Source organism: Lonchura striata, chromosome 28 (assembly GCF_046129695.1).
Source record: "Lonchura striata isolate bLonStr1 chromosome 28, bLonStr1.mat, whole genome shotgun sequence".
NCBI lineage: Eukaryota > Metazoa > Chordata > Aves > Passeriformes > Estrildidae > Lonchura > Lonchura striata.
In genome coordinates, this window is record NC_134630.1 from 2,126,904 (window position 1) to 2,143,608 (window position 16,705).

The 16,705-nt window shown below is 61.2% G+C and overlaps 1 protein-coding gene across 3 annotated transcripts in view; it reads right to left on the reverse strand.

Annotated features, from left to right (window-relative positions):
- Positions 1 to 6,049: 6,049 nt before the first annotated feature.
- The window catches only part of NFIC (nuclear factor I C), a 38,838-nt gene continuing 28,182 nt past the window's right edge, over positions 6,050 to 16,705 (reverse strand). For 2 of the 3 annotated variants that reach the window (XM_021528229.3, XM_031507092.2), the window contains 9 exons: positions 15,489 to 15,560; positions 14,930 to 15,004; positions 14,669 to 14,792; positions 14,033 to 14,157; positions 12,258 to 12,386; positions 11,959 to 12,143; positions 10,416 to 10,575; positions 8,731 to 8,816; positions 6,050 to 6,560 (listed from right to left, as the gene is read on the reverse strand). In XM_021528229.3, coding sequence (XP_021383904.1) covers positions 6,543 to 6,560; positions 8,731 to 8,816; positions 10,416 to 10,575; positions 11,959 to 12,143; positions 12,258 to 12,386; positions 14,033 to 14,157; positions 14,669 to 14,792; positions 14,930 to 15,004; positions 15,489 to 15,560 — 974 coding nt within the window. In that variant the 3' untranslated portion in view covers positions 6,050 to 6,542. The remainder of the gene's footprint in view (positions 6,561 to 8,730; positions 8,817 to 10,415; positions 10,576 to 11,958; positions 12,144 to 12,257; positions 12,387 to 14,032; positions 14,158 to 14,668; positions 14,793 to 14,929; positions 15,005 to 15,488; positions 15,561 to 16,705) is intronic. The other variant, XM_021528230.3, reaches the window with a different exon arrangement.

A 16,705-nucleotide genomic window follows, 5' to 3' on the forward strand; every position in this document is an offset into this window, starting at 1 on the left:
ATAGCTTGTTTAATTTTTATACATTTTTTTTTTGGTCTTTTTTTTGTTTGTTTTTATTTTTAATCTTTTTTTGTGTGTCAGTTTTTTCTTTTTTGTTTTTTTCTTCTTTTTTGTCTCTTTTTTCTCTTTTTTGCATAGGGGAGGGGGGGGAAACAACAACAACAAGAACAAAAAAAAAAAAAAAACAAAAAAAAAAAAACGGGAAAAAAAACCCAAAACAAAACAAAAGAAACAAAACGAAAAAGAAAACCAAAAAAAAAACCCCCAAAATCCGTATCAGGGTCAGTAAGTGTATGTAGGCAGGAGCGGCGCTATCGGTAATGGCTGCGTACAATGGTATAATCAAATATCGTGAAGCACCAGGGAGGCGAGCGGGGGCTCGGGGGGTCATGCGGGGCCGGGGGGCGCGGGGGGCCCGGCCCCGGCCCGCGGCCCTGGTGCGCTCGCGGTGTGTATCGGCTGCGGCGAAGCGAAAGCGAGAATCCGGCGAACGAGTAAAATATAACTGCTAGGAGGGCGCGCCCCCGGCCCGGGGGAGCGGGACCCCCGAAAAGGCGGGCGGGCAGCCGGCGGCGCGGAGGCACTGCGGCGGGATTTTTGGTTTGGGTTAGAGGCGCGGTCCGGCCGGCTGCCGCCTCGGCGCCTTTTTGGGGCGGTTTCTCTCCTTTTGCCGCTCTTGGCCCAGGGGTGGGATTTCCCCTAAGCCCGGCTCCACCTCCCGCCGGCCCCGGGGCATCGCACGGGGCGCCCAGCGGGGCACGCGGGTGCCCAGAGCGGCACCCGTGGCCCGGGACACCCGTGGGCATCGCCTGGGGCACCCGGAGGGGCATCGGTGCGGATTGCTCGGGGCACCGTGAGCACCACTCGGGGCACCCAGAGAGGCCCCCGTGGGCATCACCTGGAGCATCCAGAGGGGCACCCATGGGCATCATCTGGCGCGCCCAGGGGACACCCAGAGGAGCACCCATGGGCGCCCAGTGGGGCACCCGCGGGTATCACCTGGAGCACCCACAGTGATACCCACGGGCACCGCACAGGGGACCCAGAGGGTCACCCATGGGCCTCTCCCGGGGCACCCATCACCGGGGGCACCCATCCCAGCCAGTGGCGGGATACCCGGGGGGGGCAGAAAGCAGCAAATTCCAAACTCCGAGTACAAAAAAAAAACCAAAAAAAACCCCCAAAAAACCAAAACAAAAAAAAAAACAAACAACAAAAAAACCCCAACAAGAACAACAACAACAAAAAAAAACCCAACCAAAGTAAAACAAAACCAGAACCAAACAAAAACAAAATAAAAAAATGAAAAAGACCAAACCCACCAAACAAGACATACATATATATATATATATATATATGTATGTATGTATGAGATTATATATATATATATATATATTCCTTTGTGATTTAAAGTACCTTAACTGTGTGGGGGCCCGCGCCCCCCCCCCCCCCGGCCCTGCAGCCCCATATATATATATGTGGAGATATATATATATATATATATATGTACAGGTTATTTGTTTTATTTATAGGTCACAAGGACTATTTTTAATTAAATTTTTTAAGCCGACGAGCCCGACTAAAAACCCTCTAGGAGAGACTGTAGTGCATGAAACCCCCGCGGTGATTGTCGAGCGGAGCCCCCTCGTATCCCCATCCTGCGGGGGACTCCCCCCAGAGCTTCCCCAGGGATGGGGTGGTCTCCACCCCGCCTTTGCGCTCACCCCGACCGTGGCCATCGAGGCCGCCAGAAGATAAAAAAAAAAAGAAGGGGAATGATTAAAAAAATAGAAATAATAAAAATGAGTGGTGCCCCCTTCCCCCGCGGAGGGAGCGGGGGTGTTGCATATTCCCTTTGGGCAGAGGCGGGGCGCGGCCCCGGGGGTGTCGGGGGAGCAGTGCAAAGACCCCGGGGGCACGGGGGGCTCCCGGCCCCGCAAGGGGAAGCCCCCGGCGCGCCCCCCCCAGTGCCGCCCTACGTGCTGGGGGGCGTCGAGTCGATTCTTTTTTGCCTTTTTAAATTCGGTTTAAGGTGCTTTTCTTGCCGAGGGCGGGTTTTGGGGGGCTGCGGCCGCAGCCCGGCCGGACTTGCAGCCGGCCCGGGGGTGGGAGGCAGCAAAGAGGGGGCAGGGAACGGCCCCGGCGGGGTCCCCGCGGGGACAGGGGGCTCCGGGGCTTCCTCGGGGCGGCGGACCCAGGCCCGAGGGGCGCCAGCGCCCCTCGCCTCCCCGGGGCTGGCCGAAGGGGCTGCCCGGTGCCCCCGCTCCCTCCCTCCGCTGTCACTGTCACCGTTTAGAAATGCTTTTTTTTTTTTTTTTTTTTATATTTTTTGCTTTGAGCTGAGCCTTTTCCAGCCTTAACGCCCCTTCTTTTTTTTTTTTTTTTTTTTGTTTTTCTACTTAAAAAAAGTCTCCCCCTTTTTTAAAAGTTTTGTGTTTTTTCCCCCTTTTTTTTTTAATTCTATTTTTCATTCCTGCCCCCCACTCCCCGCCCTCCCCAGCTGGACGCCGCCCCCACTCCCTCCTTGCATTGTCCTTGCAGAAATCAATACTGCACCTTGCATAAAGAAGCGTCTCCCAAGGCTCCCCCCAGGGGTCTGGGACCCTCAAGCCAGCCTCAACTGTGGGCGAAACCCGGCGGGACGCGACCACCCCGTCATCCCCCATTAATACTTTTGGACACCAAAAAAACAAAGAAAATAAAAATAATAAAAAAAAAAAAAGAACAAAACCAAACCAAACAAACAAAAATTAAAAACTGTTGACGACGACGTTTCTTCATGCCCGAGCAGCAGCGATGCCAGTGCCACCCGCCCACCGGTGTCACAACCCGCGTCAGTTCTCAGCCTCAGCGAGCTCGGGGGTCTCTCCAGCCGGCAGAACGCGGGGGTTTTAAGGCAAATTCAGGGTTTTTAGGGGGTGTCGGGCCCCTGCTTGGCAGCGGGCACAGCAGGGAAAGGCGGCAAGAAGGCACCTCCTGCCGCTCCCTGCCGCGCCAGCCGGACCCCGGGGATGAAGCCGATGGGGTGGAGGTGGGGGGGAGGCTGTGACCCCCCGACACCAGCCCGGGGGGCACAGCTACATTCACACGGTTCCATTCCTGTCACGAGAGCAGCCGGGCTCAGCCCTCCTGGCCCTGCGCTCCGTTAAACACCAATTAAAAAGCGGGGGTGCCCAAAGTGGGAGCCTGCAGCCCGCCCGAGGGATCAGCCCCGCGGGTCTCCATCCCGGGGGTCTCCATCCCGGGGTCTCCACCCCGCGGTCTCCACCCCGCGGTCTCCATCCCGGGGTCTCCATCCCGGGGTCTCCATCCCGGGGGTCTCCACCCCGCGGTCTCCACCCCGCGGGTCTCCACCCCGCGGTCTCCACCCCGCGGTCTCCATCCCGGGGTCTCCATCCCGCGGGTCTCCATCCCGGGACTCTCCACCCCGCGGTCTCCATCCCGGGGTCTCCATCCCGGGGTCTCCACCCCGCGGTCTCCATCCCGGGGCTCTCCATCCCGGGACTCTCCACCCCGCGGTCTCCATCCCGGGGTCTCCATCCCGGGGTCTCCACCCCGCGGTCTCCATCCCTGCTCCTCCCGCACGGAGCCCAGCTCTCCCCGCTCAGCCCCGCCGCCCCCGGCCGCTGCGTCCCCCCGAGCTCTGGGGCTCTCTGGCCCGGGGGTTCCTGCCGCCTCCCGCCTCGTTGCCTTTGGTTGCTGGAAGCAGAAAAAACAAATCAAAACCCCCCAAAAGGGAAGGAAAACAAAACCAAGAGAGGCAAAGCAAAGGGGTGGCCGCCCCCCCGGCCGGCCCCCCCAACAGCTATTGCATATTCCGGTGTGTTGGCGCAGAGGATGCATCGGTATTACCAACTGGAAGACGTTTCTGAGGGGGAAAATCGGCTAAAAAAGAAGAAGAATAGAGAGAAAAAGGGACTTTTCCGGCCGAGAAGAAGCCATGCAGGAGGCGGGGGGGGGCAGCGGCCCCCGGCCCCCCCGGCCCCCCGGGAGCCCCGGGCATGCAGCGACTCCCTCGCACTGATATCGGGTCCAGTAATACTTAGGCTTCGAAGGCAAGGCACATCATGTGGTATAAAATTTCGTGCAAATTAGGAAAACATGGATTTTTTTTTTCTTGTGTAGCTTTTTTACGGCTTTTTTTTCTTTTATACAGATTTTTTTTTGTTTTTTTTTCCTCTTTTTTTTTTCTCTTTTGCTGAAGGGGAAGGTAGAGCCGGTTAATAAGAGTCTGCCATGCACAGCATCAGCCAGCCGCGGCTGGGTTGAGCCAGGTCACCAGATCCTGTTAAAGCACCATGCAGTTTATTTGTCTTTTTTTTTTTTTTTTTTTGTCTTTTTGTCATTTTTTATGTGTTTCTTTTCTCAGATCTTTTTTAAAAAAACAGGTTTCCCTCTCCGCCAAGCGCTTTTTTATTGTTGTTTTTCCTTTTCTTTTTTCTTTTTTTTTTTTTTTTTTTTTGGGTGGGTTTTCTCCTTTTCTTGTCCTTTTTTATTATTTTTCTGTCTCCCGGGATTTCCTGCGTCAGCCCTTTCCCCGGTGTCTCGTTGTGCCGTCCCGGGGGGATGGGAAGCGGGGGGGCAGCGGGAGCCACTGGGATGCGGGATGCGATGCCGGCGGTCCTCGGGGCGGCTCTGGGTGCCGGGGGACGGGGCCAGGCGGGTGGCGACGGTGGCCTCGGTGACATTCCCAGCTCCTGGACATCCCACGGCGGCTTCTCTCCATCACCACCCATCGGGTGCTCCCGGGCCGGAGATCCTTTGGGTACCAGACTCCTCCTCTCGCTGGGGACTACGGGCACCTTCATCCTCTTCCTCCTCCTCGCCTCGGCCGTCGCGGGGGTCCCTCTGCTCTAAGGCACTGCCACGTCCCCGCGTCCCCTTCCCGGCCACGCTGTCACGCACGGGACGGGGCCGAGCGCTTCCTGCCGCGCTGCCCCGGCCGGGGGCTCCTCCGGGGAGGCCGGGACCCCTCCCCGCCGCAGTTCAGGCACTTGACGCGGGGCCGGGGGCTCCGGGGGGCTCCGGGGGGCTCCGGGGGACTCCAGGGGACTTCGAGGGGCTCCGGGGGGCTGGCTTTGCCCTCACCATCGCTCGGGCTTCTTTGCTCCATCCTTTTGTATCCAAAAAAAAAAAAAAAAAAAACAAAACCAAAACCAAAAAACCAAACCCAAAAAAAACAAAACCACCAAACCCAAAAACCCCAAACTAGCCATCCCGGCAAGCCGGTGCCGGGGACTCCACCTCCTCGTCCTCCTCTTCCTCTTCTTCCTTTTTTTGTGATTTTGTTTTCTTTTCTTTTCTCTTCTTCTTTTTCTTTTCTTTCTTTTTTTTTTTTTTTTTCTTTTGATGATTCCCTCTTAAAAGTGCATTTCCTACAAAATGTGCAACACGAGCGCACCCTGCCTCCCACCTGGTACCTGTCCACAGGAATGCATAGCTCAAACACACGGACGCACGCCCCCCACTCCCCCGAGCCCCGCGAACCCCCCGGGCGCGGGGACACGCGGGGGACACAGGGACACGGGTGGGGACACACGGGGCCCGGCCCGGCGCAGGCTGGGGGAGAAAGGCGACCAGAGAGATGGTGACCAGTGGCCGCCGGGCTGCGACAGTCCCCGTGCCGCGTCCCCGATGGAATCGGGGTGCCACCGCCGCTGTGACATTTGGAGCCGTGGTGGGAGAGTCCCGACACCGTGTCCGTGCGGGAACCTAGGTGCCACCGCCGCCGCGACCACCTCTGGCCGTGCCCACGCACCCCCTGCGGTCACAAACCCCCTCCTCCTGTGCCACCCGCTCGGTCCGCTGTGCCACCGCGGGACCGTCACCGTGTCCCCGCAGCACGACGCCCCCGTCCCCGGGGCGCTCGCACAGCGCGGGGCGCCACCCGCCGCGGCCGCCAGCGCGCCCGGGCCGCGGAGCCGCGGCAGCCGAGCGGCTCCCACCCCGCCCCGCCGCGCCCCACCCCGGCCCCGGGCCCCCACAGTCGGGGCCGGGGGGGTCGGCGGGGGAGGTTTGATCTTTTTTACTCACATAGAGGCAAGAACGAGAGAGTCAAAGCCGTTTGCATATTCGGCGAGCGGCGCTGCGGCCGCTCCGGGAGGCATTGCTGGCACCGCTTGTGTCAGGTCTCAGCGCGGCGCCGGCCGACGGGGTAAATAATAGTGTTTTTTTCTTTCTTTTCTCTTTTTTTTCCTGTTTCTTTGTTTTCTGGCGCATCGCCGGGGTGGGGGGGAAAGGTCCTCCTTGGATGGGTTGTTGGTTTGTTTGTTTTTTGTTTGTGGGTTTGTTTTTTTTTTGTTGGTTTTTTTTTTTTTTCCATTTTAAAACAGTTTGACCCTTTTCCTTCTTCCTTTCCCTTGCTCTTTCCTTCGGATGTGGGTTTTGCTTGTCGTCGTCGTCGTTGTCGTCGTCGTCGTCGTCGTGAGGCCGCGCTCTCCGTCGTCACCGCAAGGCTGGGCCTGGTGCTCGGGGACGGGGATGTTCCTCTGGGGGTGCCTAAAGCAGAGGAGAAGGGAGGCGAAGGGGCGGCACGGCGGCGGTTATCCCAGGTACCAGGACTGCCGGGAGAGAGGAGAGAGGCGGCGTTAGTGCTCTGCCCCCGAGCTGCCCCGTCCTCCCGCCGGTCCCCAGAGCCCGAGACAGCTGTCCCCGCGCTGTCCCCGCGCTGTCCCCGCGCTGTTCCCGCGCTGTCCCCTGCTCGGCGCACGGGGCTGGCATCCCCACTCCTGCACTGAGTTTGTCCGTCCTCCGCCACCCGCGTTCCCCTGGGGCCGGTGGCTCTGCACCTTCACGGCAAAGGGAGACCCTCCCCAAGGAATGGTGCCGCCTGGGGACAGGTAGGGGGGTGCACGGCTGGGGACCCCGCGAGGTGGCCCCCTGCCACCCTCCCATTGTTTCCCCCCCAGCCCCAAGTTCAAGTTCATTCCCGATTACCTCATGTCTGGTTTCCGTTGGAAACGAGACAGCTCGGGGCCGCTGCTTCCCTTAACCCTTCCAGGCCCCGCCACACATGACCAGAGCGTGGCAGGTCTCAGCTGGCCCTTCTGGGACACCACCTCCTTCCCCCGTGCCTCAGTTTTCCCAGGCAGAGCATCCTCGAACGTCCCCACGCATGACTAGGAACACCCATTCACAGGGACCTTGGGGGTCCTGGGACTGCAAGTGGCTTTGACCCCTATCTCTGAACAGGGACTCTGGCCCCCTGCTCCTCCAAGGTTCTCCTGGTGCTGCCCCAGGTCTCCTCTTTAGGGACCCAAGGCTCTTGGGGTGCTGCCCACCCCATGTGCAGAAATGGGGAAACTGAAGCAGAGTGGGGGGTGTGATCAGAGCCGGGTCCCCCGTGTTTTTCTTCTGGAACGGCACAGCACCCTCAGGTATCCCAGCTCGTGATTCCCAAATCTCACAGCCTGGCACAGCACAGCACCCCCAGGTACCCTGTGTCACTACTCACAGCCCCAAGTGCCCACACACGGGCACAGCAAGCACCCTGAGTACTCCCCCCAGCCAGGGCAGCACCCCAGGGTGTCCCAACATGGCACCGTCCACACCCCATCCCTCTGTCCTGTCACCCATGTCACCTGCCAGGCAAGGCTGCAGCTGCCCCTGCAGGGAATGCTGAGGCCAGAGCACTCATGTCACAAGTGAGGCCAGAAGCTGCCACTCCTGTCTTGGCACTGTGGCACTGCCTGCAGCATCAGTGCCAGTTCAAGGATCCAGGACTAATGGAAAGCCCCTGGAAGGGCACACACAACCTCCCACTGCAGCTGGAGTGGCCACGGGCACAGCCAAGCGAGAGCAGAGCCCGTGGTCACACACAGAGGGACCCGTGGCCCCGGTGCTGCTCCTTTGGTGATGTTCTGGGCACCTAGGCAGGGTGGTGCCAGGTGGTGCCAGGCAGGACGCAGCCAGAGCAGGGCAGTGATCTCCCTCTATGATGGAGGACTCGTGATGGCCCTGAGCCACCAGCAGTGCCTAAAGGCCTGGCACTGGGTGCCCATAGTGAGGATGCCACAGCAGCAATGCCCATGGGCCGCAGCAGTGATGCCAAGGCAGTGATGCTCACAGCAGCAAAGCTGGCAGTGGCAGTGCCAGAGCTGCAATGCCATGGTGGTGATGCCATGGATTGCACATGGAACTAACCCCACAGTGGTGACGTACACAGCAGTGGTGCCCAAAGTGGCATTGCCCACAGCAGCAACAGCCATGGCAGTAGTGCCATGGCGCGGATGTCCACAACATCTGCAGTGGCCAGGCCAGTGGTGGCAATGCCCACAGTGGTGATGCCACTGCTGTGGTGATACTCCTCGTGGCCTCAGACATGGTGGCAAGGCCACAGCACCAATGGCCACAGAGGTTACATCCACAGCAGCAATGTCCCACGGCAGCGATGCCACAGTGGCGATACCCATGATAGTGCCCACAGCAGCAATGCCCAGAGGAGCAATAAACATGGCAGCAATGTCATGGCGGTGATGCCATGGTGGCAATGCCCACGGCAGTGATGCCATGGTGGCAATGCCCTCAGCAGTGATGCCACGGCAGTGATGCCACAGCAGCGATGCCACAGCAGTGGCACCATGGCGGGGAGCCCACACCAGCAATGTCATGTCAGTGACAGCCACAATGGCAATGCCAGCACATGCCCACGGCAATGCCCACGGTGATGCCATGGCGAGGGTGCCCGGGGCAAGGGCAGGAGGGTCCCCCCAGCAGCATCCCCGCTCTCACCTGTGCCTGATAGATACTCCCAGGATCCCTTGGTCCTAATCCCACGAAGGAACGGTTCGCAGGGGGCGTGCCTGGTGCAGAGTAGGCTGGGGAACAAATGAGAGCTCATTAACGGGGCTGTGGGTGGCACTGCCATTGTCCCCCCAGGGGCCAGGCCCGGCCCTCTCCCTGGCACTGCTGGGATGGAGCTCCCTGGCACCCGGTGCTGGCGACCAGGCAACGTCCCTGGCTGTGACCTGCTGGCAGGCGAATGGAGCCCAGGGGTGCTGCAGCCAGGGCTGCTGTGCTCGGACGGTACCACCCGTGCTTTCGGGGCGATCGCTGACACTGGAGGGGCGAGGTGCCCCGGGGTGCAGGCGCAGATGGTGCCCCTGGCTGTGCCCGCGCTGTGGCTTCTGGAGCTGAGCTGCCACGGGGAGAACAATGGCAGCCACCACATCCACTTGGCCACGTCTCCCTGCTGCCACCTCCATCCCTCAGCTGGGGATCCAGCAGTGGGACCTTCAGTCCTGCTGAGCTTCTGGGTTCAGCCCTGGGTTCAGCTGGAAGCAGAGTGCTGCCAAGGGGAATGGGGGTTTGAAGCCAGCTGCACCCCTTGGGGACAGCCTGTGTCCTCCTTCCCTGAGCCTGCAGGAACTTGCACTCCTCTGTCCCTCCCTAAGGCTGTGACCCCATTATCAGCCAGGCCATCCCATGCTGTCCCCTCCAGATTGTCCAGGCTTTGGCTTCTCCATGCCATGGGATCTCCACACCTGCTGACCAGCTGCTAGCAATCAGCCATGGCCCATTACCCAGGGACAATGGCTCAATCAGGCAGGGTTTGACCGTGTGGGGACACAGCAGACACTTGGGGTACCATGTCCCATGGGTACAGCAGGAGGGGAACAGGAACAAGCCCCTCGCAGAGTGTGGCGACGGCACAGTGTCCCACCACTGCAGCACACACCCCCGTGCCAGTCTGGGGTGACACCAGCTCCCCTCTGGCTGTTGGGCCCAGCACCCAAAACCCTCCTGGCCAAGGCACTTATGGCCCCTGAGGTGGAGGGGACGGCAAAGAACTTGTCAGCCACCGTGGTAACGAACTCCCAGGTGCCACCTGCCAAGGGCTCTGGGGGACCCACGCACCGTCCCTGCTCTGGTGTCACCTCACACCCCCAACAAGAGCAGAATCCCCGGCGCCAAGGACCCAGGACCCCCATGGCAACAAGAGCACGACAGCCCACACAATACACCAGGCACACTGTCCCTAGTCCCAGTGCCACCCGCGTGCCAGCTGCTCCCCGTTCCTGGCAGCACAGCCATGCTGGGATAAACGGAGGTGGAGAGGCCATGGCCTCCCCCACGGCACTGCCCACACCGAGGGTCTGGGCAGGACACTGGTTTGGAGAGCCCTGCCACGGCTCCGCTCATGCTCAGAGGGACAAGGGGCTCGAGCTGGTCCCCAGGACCAGCACACAACCCCTTGGCTCAGTGGTCACAGCAGCCACTTGCCCAAACCCTGTCCGCTCCGACCTGCCTGAGACCCAGCAAACTCATGGCGTGCCAGCTGCCGCCCTCTCCCCGGCTGCGGGGAGGCCACCTCCGCCAACATCCCCCCAGCCCCGGGACAGGGGGACACCCTGGGGGGCTGCGAGAGGAGGGGGCCAGCCGGGCCGGGGAGCAGGGTGGGCGCCGCGGGTGCTTACTGGGTGATGTCGGCGAGGTCGTCCCTCCCTCGGAAGTTGTCGTGGTGGATTTGGTGTCAGGAGAGACGGCCAAGCGGGGCATGCCGGGGGGAGGTGGCGGCGCCAGCATCTGCGTGGGCAGGTAGTGGCTGGGCACTTTCACTTGACCACTTCCATTTAACTGGGGACAACACAGACAAAAAACAAACAGCACAAGCCATTAGGATGCACGCGCACACCAGCACGGCCGGGGAGCCCCGGGGACACCCCTGACACAGGCACGGGGTGTCCCTCACTGCAGACATGAGTTTGGTAGGTCTCAGAGCAGCCCTGAACGGTCGGCGGTGGCAGCAGGCAGGAAATGACGGCGGGACAGGAGGGATTTGGGGGACTGTGGAGGCCATGCTCCATGGGGGACATTACCCACAGCGGCGCACGCTGGAGCTGGGACCCCTCTCTACAATGACAGGGGGGTCTCTGAAGCACTCCCTGGAGGGGTAGGGGCACCCAGAGCCTCCAAAGGCTCCTGCACCAGTGCTCCATGCCCGTGGGCTGTTCCTGTTCTGGTGTCCATTGGGCCAGCACTGAGCCACTGCACAGGGAACAGTGGCCATGCCCTTCACCCTGGCATCAGCCCCTGCTGGTGAGGGGAAACAGGAAAGTGGTGGGCAGAGGTCAGAGGGGCTCCCCAAGAGCTCTGCAACTGGGAGGACAGAGAGGGGCACAGGACAGTATGCGAGCAGGAACACACCCAGGCTCTGGCTTTGGGTATGAAGGGTGCCCTTCATGGGGTGTGTGAGGTGCTGGTGGTGTGGGGTGTGTTGTGTGTTGGGGGCTCTGAGTGTTTGAGGTGATGGTTTGGATGCGCTCTGGGTGTATGAGGTGATGGTTTGGGTGCTGCACACACTGGGTGCTGTGTGTGCATGGTGCTGGTGACAGAGGTTGGTTGGTGATGGAAGCATGGGGCGTGGGGTGATGGGTGTGTGGGGGGTGTGGGGTACCATGTCTGTGGGGTGCACTGGGTGCGTGGGGGTGCAGGGCACTGTGGCAGGGGAAGGCCCACAGCAGCACAGTGTGTCTCTGCCACCTCTGTGGAGACACTGGGGATACGGGTACAGTTCCAGAGGAGCTGACGGGTCACCCGTGGACTCTGTAGGTGGATGGGGCACATCAAGCCCATCACTCTCCCAGACACACTGGTGGGTGGTGACTCCAGGAGATAGTCACACACCCCTGGCAGACACCTTGCTCTCCCCCAATGCCCTGACACCGGCTGACGGCTCATCCCCAGCACCCCAACACCCGCAGTGCCTCATGCTGGGCCGGGGCACAGCACCTCCATCACTGCAGACACGAGGTGCCAACGCCAGCAGGCACAGCAGCGCTCCCGAACCGACGCACGGCACGGCTGGAGCTCAGCCCCAGAGAACATCGGTGCCCCCAGAAAACCCCGACCCCCGTGCGGCGGCAGAGGTGACAGCGACGGCGCCGGTCCACGGGACTCTCCTCGGGCAGCCCGGCTGGCAGCAGCCCCCGGTGCCCACAGACAAGGCTGCGTCCTTACCGGTCCGGGCTGCTGGTTGGACGGGTCGCAGGCCAGCGAGACGAGATCTTTGAGCGGGTCCTGCGGGTTGAGATGAGGCGGGTACCGGATGGCCGTGTGCGGGAAGTAGGTGGAGGCCGTCTGGGGAAGGATGGAGGTGGTGGGGAAATGCAGCGCAGACGATGGGTGCGGGCTTCGGGCGATACCTGTGGGTGGCAGCAAAAGGGGACATGCACCTGTGTCACTAGCTAGTGGCTGCCCCAGCCTCCCGACCGCGCAGGGCTCACTCTGTGCCTCAGTTTCCGTGGCAGGACACTCACCACTGTGCACAGCGATGACGGGACGGTGGTGCTGCGTGAAGCTGCTCAGGCGGGGTGAGGAGTCCTGGGGTGATGGGCTGTTGAAGGGGGACTTGTCCATCTCTGTCTTCTTCACAGTGGGGGAGATGCCTGGGGAAAGCAGGGTCCAATGTCAGGACCTGCCGTGGGACCCCACATCCCATGGCTGCTGCCGTCTCAGTGCAGTGTTGGGGGAGCTCATTCTGGGGGCAAGGGGCACCCCGAGGTCAGGGTGGGTAAGGGGAGTGTGGTGCTGTGAGCATGTGTCTTTGTGCCGGCAGGAGGGTGGGCACCTGTGTGGGCACCTCTAGGGGCACACCTGTGTGCATGTGTGTAAGTGTTGCACCAGCACAGCTCTGTAGCTGTGTGTGTACACACACAGCCGTGCACACATGTGTGCTCCTGCAGGTGTGTGCACGTGAGTGCACGCAGCTCTGTGCGTGTGTGTCCCACCCTGGTGGCAGATGTGGGGGCCCTCATGGATGCCCTGTGACCCTGCAGCCTCCACACGGCACCCACCTCCCCTGGCACATGGGGCTGGGGGCTACAGGAGCTCCTAGGGAGGCAGAGAGGTGCCAGCATGGGGGTGACCACCCCAGAGACCCCTGGCAGCAATGGCTGCCCAGGTTCCCGAGGCCACCCCAGGGCATGGGGCTGAGCTGAGGGCTGGCAGGCACGTTAATCCCCTGCCGCCGTGGCTTTAGCTCTGGCCATTTGGCCTGGGCCTGGTAATGGGTTTAGTCCTTTCTCAGTCAGGCGTTAGGAGGATTTCCCAGAACATCCTGTACAGGATTGCCAAGCCCCCCTTCCCCGCCACCAAGCCTGAGCCCCCTCACCAACCACCCTCATCCCTGCCCGCGTCAGGCCACTGGCAGGGCACAGATGCCCTGGCACAGCTTCCTCCTTGCCTCCATGCACCATTCTGGGGAGGGGGCTGCACCTTCCCCAGGACCTCCCCTGCACCAGCCCCATGGGGCAGGATGGGGTACAGTCACTGGACCTGCATCCCTCAAACCCCCTTCCAACAGGATTGGTGCTTCCAGCCCTCCAGCCGGGCACCCCCAGGCTCTGGCAGGGCTAGGGGGCTGGTGTGGAGCCCACCCCACTGCTGCAGGAGGCAGGAGAAGAGCCAAGGGAGGAGGAAGAGAAGCAGCTTCTTTGCTTGCACCTCAGGGTGTGGGAGCTGCTGTGCCAGCCCTGCAGCATCGCTTTAATTAGCCCAGCCCCCCCTTTCTTAATGAACAGCTAATTGGGGCTTGTCTAGACAGGAAGGGGAAAAAAACCACCAAGCCAGAAAGCTGTCCACAGTGATGTGGGGCTGGGGGAGCCAACCTGGGGCTCGGAGAGGTTGGTGTGGGGCTGCTAGACCAGGCATGGGGCTGGAGACTCGGCTGGCCCTACAGAGAGAGCCTGTGTTGAAATGGGGGTCCCTGTAGCACCACCACAGCCCCCACAGAGTCCTGCCCAAAGTGGGGGGTACAGAAACACCTATGGAAAGCCTGTGCCTAAATCAGGGGGGTTTGACAGCAACCCCACAGACTCCATGGAAAAGCAACAGGGACGTTCTGCAGGACTTGGGGGTGGCACCGCAGCCCCCATGGCCTGTGTGTCCTGTGACCTTAAGGCCCGTATGGACACTGGGGCATGGGCAGTGCCCAGATGGTCACAGGGGGTTCTGGCAGTGCTTTGCAGAATGCTGGGAGGAGGATGGGGGCCCCAGGGCACTGGAGGGGCACTGGAAAGGAGGTGGCACCTACCCCCTTCCATGTCTTCTGTCCAGTTGCGGCTGCTGCTGGTGGGGGAGTTGGAGGAGGTGTAGTACTCGCCCCCAGGGCTGGTGTCAATGTCGTCCTCCATGGACCCTGACTTGTGCCGTTTGCTCCTGGGGACAAAGAAGGGTCACAGGATCACGGAATGGTTTGGGTTGGAAAGGACCTTAAAGTTCAGCCAGTCCCACCCCTGCCATGGGCAGGGACATCTTCCACTATCCCAGGTCACTCCGAGCCCCATCCAACCTGGCCTTGGACACTGCCAGGGATCTAGGGGCAGCTGCAGCTGCTCTGGGCACCCTGTGCCAGGGCCTGCCCACCCTCACAGGAAAGTGAATGCATCTAGCCCTGCCCTTTGGCAGCAGGAAGCTATTCCCCCTTGTCCTGGCACTCCATCCCTTGTCTAAGCTTCCTCTCCAGATCTCTTGGAGCCCCTTTGAGCACTGGAAGGGACTCTGAGGTCTCCCTGGAGTTTTCTTGTCTGCAGGCTAAACAGCCCCAGCTCTCCCAGCTTGTCATGGGTCAGTGCCAGCCCATGGCAGGACCTGGCTGCCCCTTGCCTTCCCCACGGCCGTGCTCGGGCTGGCCCCGGCACCACCCTGGCACAGCCCCAGTGGCACCTACCCGCTGGAGGAGGTGCTGGGCAGTGTCCTCCTCATGCCGGTGCTGGAGGGGTTCAGGTCATAGGCCAGGTGGCCCTGCAGCTCTCCCAGGGAGAAGTTAGGCCCTGTGCCTGTCACCACCGGTGCTGCAGGGAGAGAGAGGGGGGTCACTGGGGCTCGGTGGGGAGGGGAGCCCCAGCCCACTGTGGGGTGGGGGAGCTGTTGGGACGCTGCTGTGCCCAGGCAGCCGAGAGTTGGGCTGTGGCATCACAGTCACACTCACTTCGGGACACCTGGATGAGCTCGGTGACACTGAACACCCCGGAGGTGACGAAGCTTTCCTGGAAGTCTGTCGAATCTGTGTGGGAGAAAGGAGGGCGTGCTGAGGGGGCAACAGGACCACCCCTCCCATCCTGCACTGCCTTGTGGCAATGCTTGAGGGCACCCCAAATCCCATCTGTCCCCCTCCTTAGCCTCCACTCTGCTCCCTGCTCCAGCAAGAGACCACCGCAATTGGTTCCCTCTGCTGAAGATGCCCTGGACCTGCTCAGTGCCTCAGTTTCTCTGTGGCTGAGAGTACTGTCAGGGCTTGGGGCTGCACCCCCATCGTGGGACCTCCATGGCAGCTGCTGTCCCCAAGGGCTGTGGCCTCTGTGGGACTCTTCTGGCTGTAGGTCAAGGCTAAGGCCATGCCCAGCTCATTGCAGGGGCCAGGCAGTGGCTGGCAGTGGCTGGCAGCTTGACTGTATGTCATAGGCCCCCCTCCCCCGCTATGGCAGGGACCCTGGGGACAGGCTGGGGTGTCCCTTGTCCTTTGCCCAAGCCCTGCCTGCTGCACTCACCCAGCGTGATGGGTTTGCTGTCTTCCTGGTCTGAGCCAATGCCTGTCCGGGGGCTGCTGCTCTGCTCTGCATCTGCAAGAGGCAAAGCCCCAGGGTGAGCCCCCCGTGCCAGTGGCAGCCTCCGTGCCAGTGTGAGCCAGGGTTGCCACCAGCTGACTGCCCCCCCATTGCCCCACTGGGGGAAACTGAGGCGTAGGCTGCCCAGCAGCTTTCGCCACACAGCAGGGCCACCACCAAGCTGGCATGTCCCCAGCCACAGAGGAACAGTCACCAACCAGCCGCCCCTGCCCTCCCTGCTAGCAAGAGGAGCCCCACACGCAGGACCTGGGCAGTGCTCCTGGCAGGAGAAGCCCCGTGCTGGGCTGGGTGATGGTCACCTGGCCCTGCTCCAGCCTCCTGCCTCCTCTCCTCTCTCCAGCCACAGCTGTGACCCAGTGCTGCCCCACCAGGCAGTGTCACCACAGTATGGCACAACCTGTGGCACCTTGTCCTGCCTCTGCCCAGCTCCTGCAGGGCAGCAGGGCTTGGGACAGCACCTGTTCTGACCCCTGGAGCCCTGTCCAGCCTTGCTCCCCCTTGGCTAAAAATATCCCGGCTCAGACACTGAGTTCAGTGGCCCTGGCACAGCCCAGACACGGCACTCAGGAGCATCCTTCCTCACCTGGCTGCTCCCAAAGCCCTGCCATAACTTTTGCCATTTATTTCTCCCCCATAGTCCTTCTTCTCCCTGCTTCTCCATCCTCCTCCTTCTCCTCCCACCCCTTGGCCTCCAGCATTTCTCTCTGGCAGCCTTGGCAGACATCAGGAAAGGGCTGAGACAATCCAAAAACACCAACAAAACCACACAGCTGCAACTGCCAGCCCATGTGCCCGCCTTGGGATTTTTCCCTTTCTCCCTGTTTTTCTCCTTTTTCTCCCCTCAAGTCCCTCGCACTCACATGTGGCTCCCAGACTGGTTGTCCTTGGCTGGGCAAGTTATACATGTGGGCCCCATGCCACCTCCCACCCCGACACCCCTGTGTGCTGCCCACAGGGCAGTGGGACTGTGCCACCTCCCAGCCTGACACCCCCAAGTGCCCCAGCCCCCTGGGACTGCTCAAGGCCGATGCCAAATCAGCCATTTTGTCTCCCTGCCCAGCTGCCGTGATCCCCTCCACCCATCCCGTGCCAGCCTGGCACCACGCTGGCAGCGCCATGGCATCCTGCCCTGATGCTGC